The 11,448-nt window shown below is 41.0% G+C and overlaps 1 protein-coding gene across 2 annotated transcripts; it reads left to right on the forward strand.

Annotated features, from left to right (window-relative positions):
• Positions 1-7,319: 7,319 nt before the first annotated feature.
• LOC111223463 (gap junction alpha-6 protein-like) lies at positions 7,320-11,162 on the forward strand. 2 transcript variants are annotated; one of them, XM_022747620.1, is made up of 2 exons: positions 7,320-7,452; positions 9,641-11,162. In XM_022747620.1, exon 2 carries the CDS (start codon positions 9,650-9,652, stop codon positions 10,793-10,795), a length of 1,146 nt encoding a protein of 381 aa, XP_022603341.1. In that variant the 5' UTR covers positions 7,320-7,452; positions 9,641-9,649; the 3' UTR covers positions 10,796-11,162. The 2 variants fall into 2 exon arrangements, with proteins under 2 accessions (XP_022603341.1, XP_022603342.1); XM_022747621.1 differs by having other exon boundaries at positions 9,644-11,162.
• The last annotated feature ends 286 nt before the right edge of the window (positions 11,163-11,448 follow it).

The following is an 11,448-nucleotide window of genomic DNA, read 5'->3' on the forward strand; positions in this document are numbered from 1 at the left end:
GATTGAAGTCCTGAATTGCCGTGGTCAGAAAATAAATTGGAAATGCTATTTTCTGCTCCAGAAAGGTAGCCTGGATTGTTATTTGGAAACCCCATAACCTCTCTTATGTAGTTTCACAGTACAAGTATTAGTAATGCAGGTATTTCCCATAAGAATCAATCTTACAAAAACAAATGAAAGTCAATGGCAAAAACAAACACTAATCTCACTTTGTCACAGGCTCCCAAGAAGTCTAAAGCAAATTTAACGTTGCATGAGCATTTCTCCACAGCCCATCAGCACATACCTGCCCATACATCACAATGAATACAATGGCAGTGTTTTCCATTACAGAGAAATGCAAGAAGTGATTTGACATATTTGATAGAAACCTGGAATAGTGATGCAAAAATACATGCGTATTGTTTTTCTATGTTTTCCTTCTACGATGGCTGAGGTTTACCTGTGGCTTGAGTGCATTATCCCCACTGGACAAAACAAATCAATCACCTTCAAAAAACCGGCCACTGAATTGATCCCCAAACAAATGTGATGAACTCTATCCATAGTTCATACCCTTTGGGCCTTTTGATGTGGGGGAAACTTGCTGATCCGCCATGTCCTCCTTTTCTAATAAAGCTGTCATCAGCTGCCAATGTGCACTTTCATGGCGTCGCTCCAAGCTGGCTGAGATCAATAGCGCCTGTCAGGGAAGCGTTCCCTAGGCGTAATAAGGCTGGGAGACACATGGTAAGTAGACCACAAGGGGGATCTAGGCAACGTTCTGATTGGATATGGATCCTGATTTCAACAGGGAGACATGACACTGTGTTTACACATGGGATGGCGAAGGAAAAGAGAAAATAAGAGAATTGAGATATAAAGCAACAGGAAGGCTATTAAAGAGTTGAAAGCTTGTGGTGACACTGAATTGTCCATTAAATGAAGAGAAACCTTACAAAATGTATGAGATACAGGATATAGCTGTATTTAGTGTTTGAAGGCACCGTGGTGATGTCACAAACCATGTCTGTGTAGTGCGTTATCGCCCATCTCCCATCAGCCTACTCCTTCAACAAGCCTCAACACATACTATATATATATCCATCACTTCAGGAGATCTACAGCTCTGCCAGTGTCATGCATATTTCATCAAACAACATGCAAGGCTGTGGAGCCCATAGCTCATGTAGCTTTGACATCTTTACTAACCAAGCAGCGCTGATAGACACACAGCGCTTTCTGTGCTGGAAATTTACTGTTAACGTGACAGACTGATAGAGTGAGGTTGATTCTTTTGCTGCCCCACGCGAAAGCAACACAATAAAGACACGCTTCTACATCACGTGATGTAACCCAAGAAGTGGTGCTAGTTTTTTCTTAGTCTTACAGATTAATTTTACATGATGTGACATGTCACAAGAACTTCCCTGCTCCTCAGGGACTTTTGTATAGACTCTCTGCAACATAGTGCCGTTTAGAGATGCGCAGCTAAATCTATTTTTGATCCTTTGTTTTACATAAGACAGTACATCATTGCAAATTCAGCGCTCCCATGTCTGAAGCCTAAAATTACCTTATTTCTCATAGATAAGATAAAGGCAACTGAGATAATAGCTTAATTAACTATGAAGATGAAAGCATCTGCAGTCATGCTAGTAGCTCTGTGGGGCTTTAGCAGAGATGTGCTTGGAGCTACAGTGTAACGCCAGCATGCTAACATGTCCACAGTGACAATGTTAATGTAACATGTAGAATGTAACATGTTTAATATGTTCACCGTCTTAGCTTAGCTAAATGTTAGCATGCTAACATTTGATAATCAGCACTAAACCCGAATCCCGAACCCGTACCTCTGAAGTTCATGGGAGTGCCATTAATTTTACAGGTGTTTGATTGTAAAATTAAGCACTGAGCAAATTGAAAAAAAAAGTTAACGGATCACCTCATACTGTGGAGAACATCAAGACATTGATTTCTAGACAAAATTAACAGCAATCCATCCAATAGTTGTTGCAATATTTCACTCATAACCACAAATCTTTGACGCTGCTCTGTTGCCATGCAGTCTTGTTAGTGTTTTTTTTTTTTGTTGTTGTAAATCTAATGTGTTTTAATCTTTTTTCACACGCGACAAACTCAATCCATTAAGTATGTGATGAGGGGCTTTTTGGAAGTACAGCTTACAACACAAAGCCACTCGACTCCAGCCTATTGGGAAAGCAACCCTGTGACTCTATGCTTCACCCGAGACAAACTCCACCTGCTCCACCCCAACTGCTGACCTGGTCCCCAATTACAGAGAGAACTGTGAGCTTGGACCCCGAGCGAACAGGTACGACTGTGGAGGTGAAGAAAGCATGGAGGGCTAAGACAGTGTCGAAGAGCAAACAGGCCGCTTCTACCTTCAGTCATTCTCTGCAATTCCCCTTCCCTGAACAGAAAAGCTGACAAACTACGAGTCAACACCAGAATGAAATCCATAACGTACACGGTTACAGCTAAAAAGTCTTTAAAATGTTTTAAATGAGGCTGTGAAGGCCAATGAAAAAATAACTACTTTTATGCAAGGTTTGAAAAAGTTCATTTCTTTCAAGAGCAAAATGGGACTCTAGTTATATATCCTGCATCTGACTGTCCAAAAATCACCATTGACCAGCATGTACCACCAGGACTGTTCTCACACACCTGCCCCAGGAAGGCCTCTGAGCCAGACGGCATCCCTCAGGTTCCTGCTGAAATCATGCTACGATCAGAGGTGAGGCCTGGTGCCATGTCTACAAGAAGTCGTTTGACTTACACACTGTTTTTTCCATCTGTTCTTAAAAAAGCATGCTGTAATGAAAATAACAACTATCGACCTGTTGCTTTGACTTCGGTAGTTATGCAGTACTTTAAGAAAATCATTAACAACCTATTGAAAATAGAAGTCAACTGTTCACTTGATCCTTTTCAGTTTGCTTACAGGTGTAATACAGGCAGAGACGATGCCGTCACAGCCAGGGTACATTATATGTATGCCATTGGTGGATTCTGCTTCTTATGTACATCTTTTCATCATTTACTACTGTAACTACATCATTAAATTCTCAGATGATATTGCCATAGGTTTAATGAGGGACGAAGACATTTTGGAGTGTTTTTTTAGAAATACAAAGATTTGTAGCAAAGTGTGATGATAACCACCTGGTGGTGAATATTAAAATGTCAGAGGAGATGGTGTTTGAGCCTAGAGGAGTGGGTGACCACAGGCCTGTACATATAGCTTGGTGTTTTTACAGAGCACTGCCCTGGAGTGCGCATGTTCATAGTCTCTGTTGCAGGGCTACAACATCGTCTGCACTTCTTGCAGTGACTCAGAGTTCACGGTGTTGATACCATGTTGTCATTTGAATAGATTTAAAAGCTGTATTATTCCTACTGCAATAAAATTTTCAAATGGCAGCAGATATAATCTATTAAGCAGCAGTGTATTGTTTTCTCTGTCTTTTGTGTTGTATGTTTTGATTATTATGCTCTTATGTTACTTGTTCTCTGTAGTTGTCTTACCCTGCATTTATATATGTAGATTGTTTTGGATGCTGCATGGGTGAAACCTTGAGCCAAATTTCCTACAGTGTGGGGCAATAAAGTAAACCTTAGATCTTGAAATCTCATGGTGGCTCTAGAGAAAGGGTCAGTGGATCACCAAAGTAATTAGGATTCATCCTCTGTGGACTGTTAATATCTGTACAAAACCTTGCGCCAATCTGGTAGATGTTGACATGGCTCACAGGATGAGCAAAAATTTGACCTACTGGTGGCGCTAGATGAAATTCCTGGGATCAACAAAGTCACCAAGATTCATCATCTGGGGAACAAGAATGTCCAGGTAGATTTTAGGATATTGACGGGATAAGTGAACATTTTGACATGCTGGTGGTGCTACACAAAAAGTCAGAGGATCACTAAAATCTGTAAGGTTCATCCTGTGGGGACCATGAATATCTGTAACAAATGTTGTCCAACAGTTTTCAGTAAACTTCACCAAAAACCACAAATGTCAACCTCATGTTGGAACTAAAGGAAAAGTGAGGGGATCGCCCTAGTCAGTAGGATTCACCCTCTGGAGACCACAAATGTCTGTGCAAGATTTAATGGGAATTCATTACTGAGACAGCACTCAGGTGGTGAACCCACTGACCAGCCACTAGTGTGGTTTAGACACATTATTTTCTAAAAATGAATTTTCAACTCCATAGAACCACCTTGTGTCAGAGCATAAAATAAGATTGGGTAGAGGGTACTCCAGTCTGTTTTCCTTCAGGCGATGTTGCGGTTAATCATTTAGCAAAGCAAGGTAAGGTTGATTTAACACCCTCTCCATAACTTACTAATGTAAAAAGAAATCACAAACATGGGCATGATTTGTTGGCTGTCAGTGTTTTTTTTTCTCTGAAAGGTACCTAAGCTGTCAAGTAAATGGATCAGGTCACCTTGTTGTTTTAGCTTCTGTTTCATTTCAACCCATGAGGATACACCTGCCTGTATGATTCGTCTTAGGTTTTACGAGATGAAAACTGACAAAAAAAGTCTCTTTCATCCTCAAACTCATAATTTGGTGTTCCAGGTCCTCTTTGAATTAGTTCCTATTTCACCTTCATATCTGCATTAGTTCACTGATGTTCACTCAGGACTGAATCCTTCATAAAATACAATGGTGCATGTTAAATGTGTCCAACAGTGAGGAATTGATTGAAGTTGAAGCTGGCAATTAGTTTCATTGATAACTGTAGCGGCGGGGAGGAACACACCGAACACAGGAAGGCATAACACATCTCCTGAATGGAAACAGTTCCATTACTCTCTGTCGGCTGTCCTCACTTTCCTCCTCACCATTCATCTACGGATGTAATGACCAAAGGAAAGAGCAAGCTGATCTGTCAGGATGATTCACTGTCAATTTACAGGGTTTTTTATAAAGCTCCGCTCTGCTGCAGCCGGGGAGATGAACCCAGCCTCCTAACTCTTCTTATAATCTACATATTGACACATATGATGGTACAGCGCTGATTGGGAACGACTATGTGGAGATGACTTCTCAGCAAACACTTAAATTTGACTGAGTGTGGTGTCAGAAGGTGATAACTGGAGTGGCTATTAGCTGCTGGATTGGTACAGACTATGTTATAACATGTGATACAGTACTGAACAGTTTTATGACTTGCTGTTTGAATTTGTTTTGTCATGCAGTAAATGTATTTGAATAAAATGCTCGTTTACAATCAATCACAGTTTCAATTTCTTGGTGACATTGGGTTTAATGCTCATAGCAATGTGCTGCCCAGCTTATGCCAAAATTGATTTAAGATATGGAACCTAGGCTTCCAGCAAGCTTGTACTTGCAGCACATACTCTGTTTGCATATTCCAAAGGAGAAAGGCTTGTTTTGAAAAGATGCATTATATTATCTGATATATTGCCAAGTTATGCCTCAAGGTTTTGCAATATCTTCCAATGGCTTCAATGAGAAAGCACAAAAAATCTGAATTAAAGCAACATTTTGGGTTTGTTCTGGTTCTTGACAGCTACACATCTGTAAACAAAACCTGTGCACAGCCAGCTGGCCAGCTGTCTGGGCCTTAACTGAAAAAAATAGACTGCAGACTTTCCAATAAGTACAAAAACAAGGTGAGATCAGTATATACTTAAACTATACAAACAAACACACACACACACACGCACACACACACACACACACACACACACACACACACACACACACACACACACACACACACACACACACACACTTCTACACGTATCTTTGTCGGGTCTCGTCATTGACATAATGGATTCCCTTGATGAGCTCCCGAGATATTCTGTTCACAAGGCCAACACCGTATGTTGTGAGGTCACCATGACCTTGACCTTTGACCACCAAAATCTAATGAGTTCGTCCTTGAGAAATGTTCACGTAAAATTTGAAGAAATCCCTTCAAGGCGTTACTGAGGTATTGTGTTCATGACAATTGGACGGACGCAATTGATTAGTTAGTTTTGTTCCGATGTCAATTTGTAGCCTTATTCTGATTTGTCGGTTTGTAGCCATATTCTGATTGGTCGATTTGAAGCCACATTCTGATTGGTCGATTTGAAGCCACATTCTGATTGGTCGATTTGTTTAAAATCAAAAATAGTCAGTCCAGCAGTAATGGCAACAAAATGTACCTAAACTAACTAAAAATGCTCATTATACATAATGGGCCCTGTGAGTACTGTTTTCTTACATTACTAAACTGTTATTACTGATGCATTATCACCTCAGCACTTTAAAGTTGTAGTTGACCAAGGCAGAGGTAATTCTAACAGCCTTATATAGGCCTACATTTGGGTAGTTTAGCATTGCATCATATTTCATACACTGATGTTTTGACAATAAAATCTTCATTTGAAAAGAAATAATCTATTAGTGAATTAGTTATATGTAAAGTACAAGTACCTCAGAATTGAACTTAGGTACAGTGCTTGAGTGAACGTATATCAACCTGATTTTTACACGGATTAGAAATAACAGTTTTATGGTGGTGATAAAACATAATTCCTCCACAGTGTAGTTACAGTTAGCAGTATGAGCAGTATGAGCAGTATGACTACAGCAGCTCTGCAGCGACTGATGCTGCTATAATAGAAGACTGCCTCAGCAGCAAGCTGCGAGTTTGACCAAATCAAGCAGGTGAAAGAAACATTAGAGAGTAAACCGATTCTCCAATTCATACAATATGCTTCACAATTCACTCCGTCACAGGGCGTCATTGATCGGTGCCTCATGCGCTTCTTGGAAATAAGGTGACTGGCGCCATTGCGTGGCATAATGGAAAATTACTGCATGGCAGTCAGTCAGTTGGTAATCATCATCTCATAAGTCCTGTAATTAAAAATAAAAGTGAGGGTGAGGAGGCTGAAAGGAGAAAGATAGAACGTGTTTTGATTTATGATGACTGAAATGCCTTGATTTATTATAACGGAGCTGCACCGACTGTGAATGAAAGTCTATGCAAACATGACATTTCAGACCCTTTTTTTCCCCACTGCAATGTCCTCGATTTCTTTCCAAGCCTCTTCACCTCCAACCTTTAAATAACCGGAGGCAGGCGATATTCCGATGTAATTAATGCAAATTGTTGGTGTTTAAACAAAGTTAAGCCCTGAACGTCGGAGCGCACTCAACCAGAAACCACTTTGAGTTCATCCATCCCATTTCCTGGACCGAGTTCTTGAGGGAGGGCCCATAAAGCAGGCATGGGAAAGTTCGCCCCACTTTTTCCGATTACATCGATTCTTTTTAAAGAGGGCTCACACAAGTCGACTGGAGTTGTGTGGACAACGTCTGTAAGGAAACAGTAGGAGACATTAGGGTGACAGTAAAAGCACACTCGGTGCTGAGCCCGGTAAAACAGGCAGGAGACAAACACCGCTTCACGAGAGAGAAAGGTGAGAAATCTCTTCGATAATTAAAAAAAAAAATCTGATGAGGATTGTATATGTGTATTTGTGTTTTTTATTCCTATAGGGTCATAATCATATGTCTCTGTCGTTCTCAGTAGTTGTCAATTAGCATTTGAAGTTTTTAATCCCCCAAAGTGACAGAATAACATTTCTACAGGTGTCTCATGAATCCCAGAACTTTCTTAATGACTTTTGGTTCATTACCTTTTCTTTACCTTTTGTATTCCTATAGTGAATTTCAGAGTGTCTTAACTTTTAAAGTTTCAGTCAAACTTGTTAAATTACATTCACATTTTTTATAGAAATTACTATTATTATTACGATTATTTGCTCTGTTGTAGCTGGGGTTTTTTTTAATTTGTGATTTCTTTGACGTAACAAGAATTTAAAGTATGCCAATAATACACCTTGTGAAATTAAAAAGATTTAAAAAGTAGACCTCTCAATAGTCCTATTAAAAGTCTATTGTGACTTGTAGTGTGTGTGGCTCTAATGATTTATTGGTTGTATATATACAGTATTATCTTAAGCTATTTTTCTATCTGGAATGGCAAACTGGTATTCTGTGGTATGTTTTGTAGAGATAATAATAATAATCCTCAAGACAATACTCCCTGAAGTGGATCAGCCTGGTTATCATTTTTGTGCCTGTTCAGCAGGACACAATCCCTGACAGCCCATTGTCTTGTCTCATCCTGTCAGAGGAGTTTGTATTTTCATAATTAGAAAAAAGTTGTTTTTTGTCTCAGAGGGGAAGAAATAACAGAAAAACATAAATAGTCTAAACAAATAGACAAGTGTCACAGCAGTGTCTCGACTCCCCCGCACAGGATGTTTATTCAGATGCTTGTGTGCGTGTGTGTGTGTGTGTGTGTGTGTGTGTGTGTGTGTGTATGTGTGTGTGTGTGTCTGCGTGCGTATGCATGTTGAGTTTCCTGTCATTTATCATCAACAATGTCCAACAACTGTCCTTCAATACATCATTAGTTTTATGAAATCACTCACTTTATATAATTTGAATCTGCTTTAATAAATCCTTTTTTTTTTTTTTTTTAATCTTTTTAAATAATGTACATGATTCTCCTGTATACTGTGAAACTTTGAGTGGCCTGTCTTGGACTCATTTACTCCAGTTTGACTGTGAACAGTGAAAGTGCACCATGTTTCCATTCATATAAAATAACTTGTGTGCCATGTGTTTTTGTTTTAGTTTATTTTAGTGTATGGAGGCCTTGTTTTTCACATCTTTATGATGAGGAGTTGGAGCTCACCCGAACAACAGTATGAGCTAATGGAAGAACTAATAGGGGCCTATAGTCAGATACACATGTTACTTAGTAAAAAATAAATACACCATTATACTTAAGAGGTCGGAGAAACTTAGCTCATTGGCTGTGTATAGAAATGATTAAAGACTTACACATTAGCTGTGCGTTTATGAAAACCCTTGAGAATGTTGTATAGGATATGAAATATACCAAGTAGGTGTGAAGCAGAACATTCAAGCCGGTGTGTTTCAGCAACGTAGCAGTAAATGAAAAGGTGGCTAAACTATATGACCTGCATAACAACTCCATCTAGACCCGTGGGCAGGATCCAATCATCTGAGACAACAGCTCACAATTTGAACAGGCAGTCAAGGGTCTAAAGAGGTGATTTGAAGGTGGTTTGTTTGGCAACAGTTGGGCTCCATCAGGTCAGACCTGACACTAGTTCACAAAAAAGAGGCATCACAATATTTTTAAGAATGATTGGATGAGCCGGACAGTTTTTCCAAAGTGATATAGAAGAATCAAATGCTAGTTTGAAAAAGCAGATAATGTGTATTTTATAAAACTGTAGAAAAATCTTAGATTAATAAATTAAACCTGTCTGGCTTATTATAGAATCCCCCTCAGGGTGAATATGAGCCTGTACAGTTTCACACTTTCAATATCGAGGCTGCAAATTTCACTTTTCTGCTGCTGAACGGTTTTTAAAGGCGGAAAATTGTACTGATTTTTACTTGCCCTCCTTAAAAGAACCTGTGCTTATTTAGGATCTTTGGTTATATTTTACAAAATGTTACAAAAATTCTGTGTGCCGGCTTAAAATTTCTTAAAAGGAAACTCACGTTCTCTCATTTCTCCCTGATCAATCCATCCATCCTTAATCTACCAACTGTCCCTCTTAGAAGCAGAGGATGTCCAGAGCTGACTGGACCTTCCTGGAGCACCTGTTGGAGGAGGGCCAGGAATATTCGACAGGCATCGGCCGCATCTGGCTTACTGTACTCTTTCTGTTTCGCATGCTGGTCCTGGGAACTGCGGCCGAATCTGCCTGGGATGACGAGCAAGCTGGCTTCATCTGCAACACGAAACAACCTGGCTGCGCTGCCGTCTGCTATGACAAAGCCTTCCCCATTTCCCACTTTCGCTACTTTGTCCTCCAAGTCATCATCGTCTCCACGCCGACAATCTTTTATTTTGGATATGTGGCTATAAGGGCTAGAAAAGGCAAGGAGAAAGAGAAGGAAAATTATAAGGAAGGAGGTGGTGGGAGTGAGCGAGGAGAAGTTGTTGTAAAAAGGGATGATGAGAATGCGACTAAAGACAATGCAGAGGAGACGGAGAAACAAGAGAATGTTGGGAAATGTAGAAAAGTTGTCAAGCCGCCCCCTGAGCTGCCTAAACTGAAAGGCAGGCTGCTGTGTGCATATGCATTCAGCATCCTGTTTAAAGTCCTCCTGGAAGCTGGCTTCATAATAGGGCTGTGGCTCCTCTACGACGGCTTCTTCATTGAGGCAAAGTTCGAGTGCGTAGCGTACCCTTGCCCTCACACGGTGGACTGCTTTGTCTCTCGACCCACGGAGAAGACCATCTTCACCATCTACACTCAGGTGATTGCTGCCATCTCCCTGCTCCTCAACCTCATCGAGCTCCTCCACCTCCTCCAGCTCGCCATCTCCCACAACCTGGAGAAGCGCTACCGTGCCCAGGAGCAAGACTGCCGACCTTGGTCTGTGCAGGTACCGGCCGGACAGCAGACTCCAGAACTTCCAGCGGAGGTGTCGCAGTCTTACCAAACAGGGAGCCATGTTAACCTCCCCATGCAGGGTGAGGCTGCATGCTACCCCAACCCCTGTGAGAGCTACAGGGATCTGGCAATAGAGTCAAACTGGGGACCTGAGGAAGCTGCAAATGACCTGCTTCCTAGTTATATGAACTGCATGGGGGCTATGAGGACAACACATTCCCCTAGAAACCATCATATAAAAAAAGCACAGCACACTGTTAAAAACAGTAAAGGTGCCCATAAGGGACACTTGAAGAAGAAGCACTATGTTTGATGCAGTCAAGTTGGGTGATAATGTTGTTTATGACTATGAAAGCTTTCTTTGGTTTCTGACTCTTCCATTGTATAAATACTTTTGTGCACATGACACTTGGGTCTCAGGAGCGCACGTTGAGCTCAGATGAGGGAAGATCTAGAACAACTATTGCACTGTGAACTCGATGCCTCAAAGGCAGGTAGACATTCAAGCCGAGATTTACCAGATAAATGGACCTATTCAAAACGAAACATTTTGAGAACACTTCCGCAGGCAAAGAAAATGAGACTCCACTGTGAGAGAAGATTACAGTCATAAGATGCCTTCTTGTTACATTTAATGGCTTATAGTGCTTAATGTGACAGTGTAAAAGAAAAAAAACACTGCCGGGGGTGGGGGGGGGGGGGGGGGGGTTCTAGGGATAGTGTGTGAGTGTCTATGGGAGGGACGGCAGTAGAACCAGATTTAAACATATTCTTTTGGGATTTGCACTGTAACCCCTGAACCCCTGGAGCTGTTTGAAGCCCCCCCCCCTTTCTCCCCATGGTTCTGTCCACACTGTGGAATGTACTGCTCTCTGGGTCCCGCTCAAGCTCCCAGGGGGATAATGACTGTGTGGATGCAGGCACGCATGCATGCACACACACACATACAATGTACTCTTCCCCTTT

This window comes from Seriola dumerili, unplaced genomic scaffold (assembly GCF_002260705.1).
Source record: "Seriola dumerili isolate Sdu_G_001 unplaced genomic scaffold, Sdu_1.0 BDQW01000110.1, whole genome shotgun sequence".
Classification (NCBI taxonomy): Eukaryota; Metazoa; Chordata; class Actinopteri; order Carangiformes; family Carangidae; genus Seriola; species Seriola dumerili.

Excerpts from the sequence above, each read along its gene's own strand:
- LOC111223463 (XM_022747620.1), top strand. The coding sequence starts at position 9,650 with ATGTCCAGAGCTGACTGGACCTTCCTGGAGCACCTGTTGGAGGAGGGC.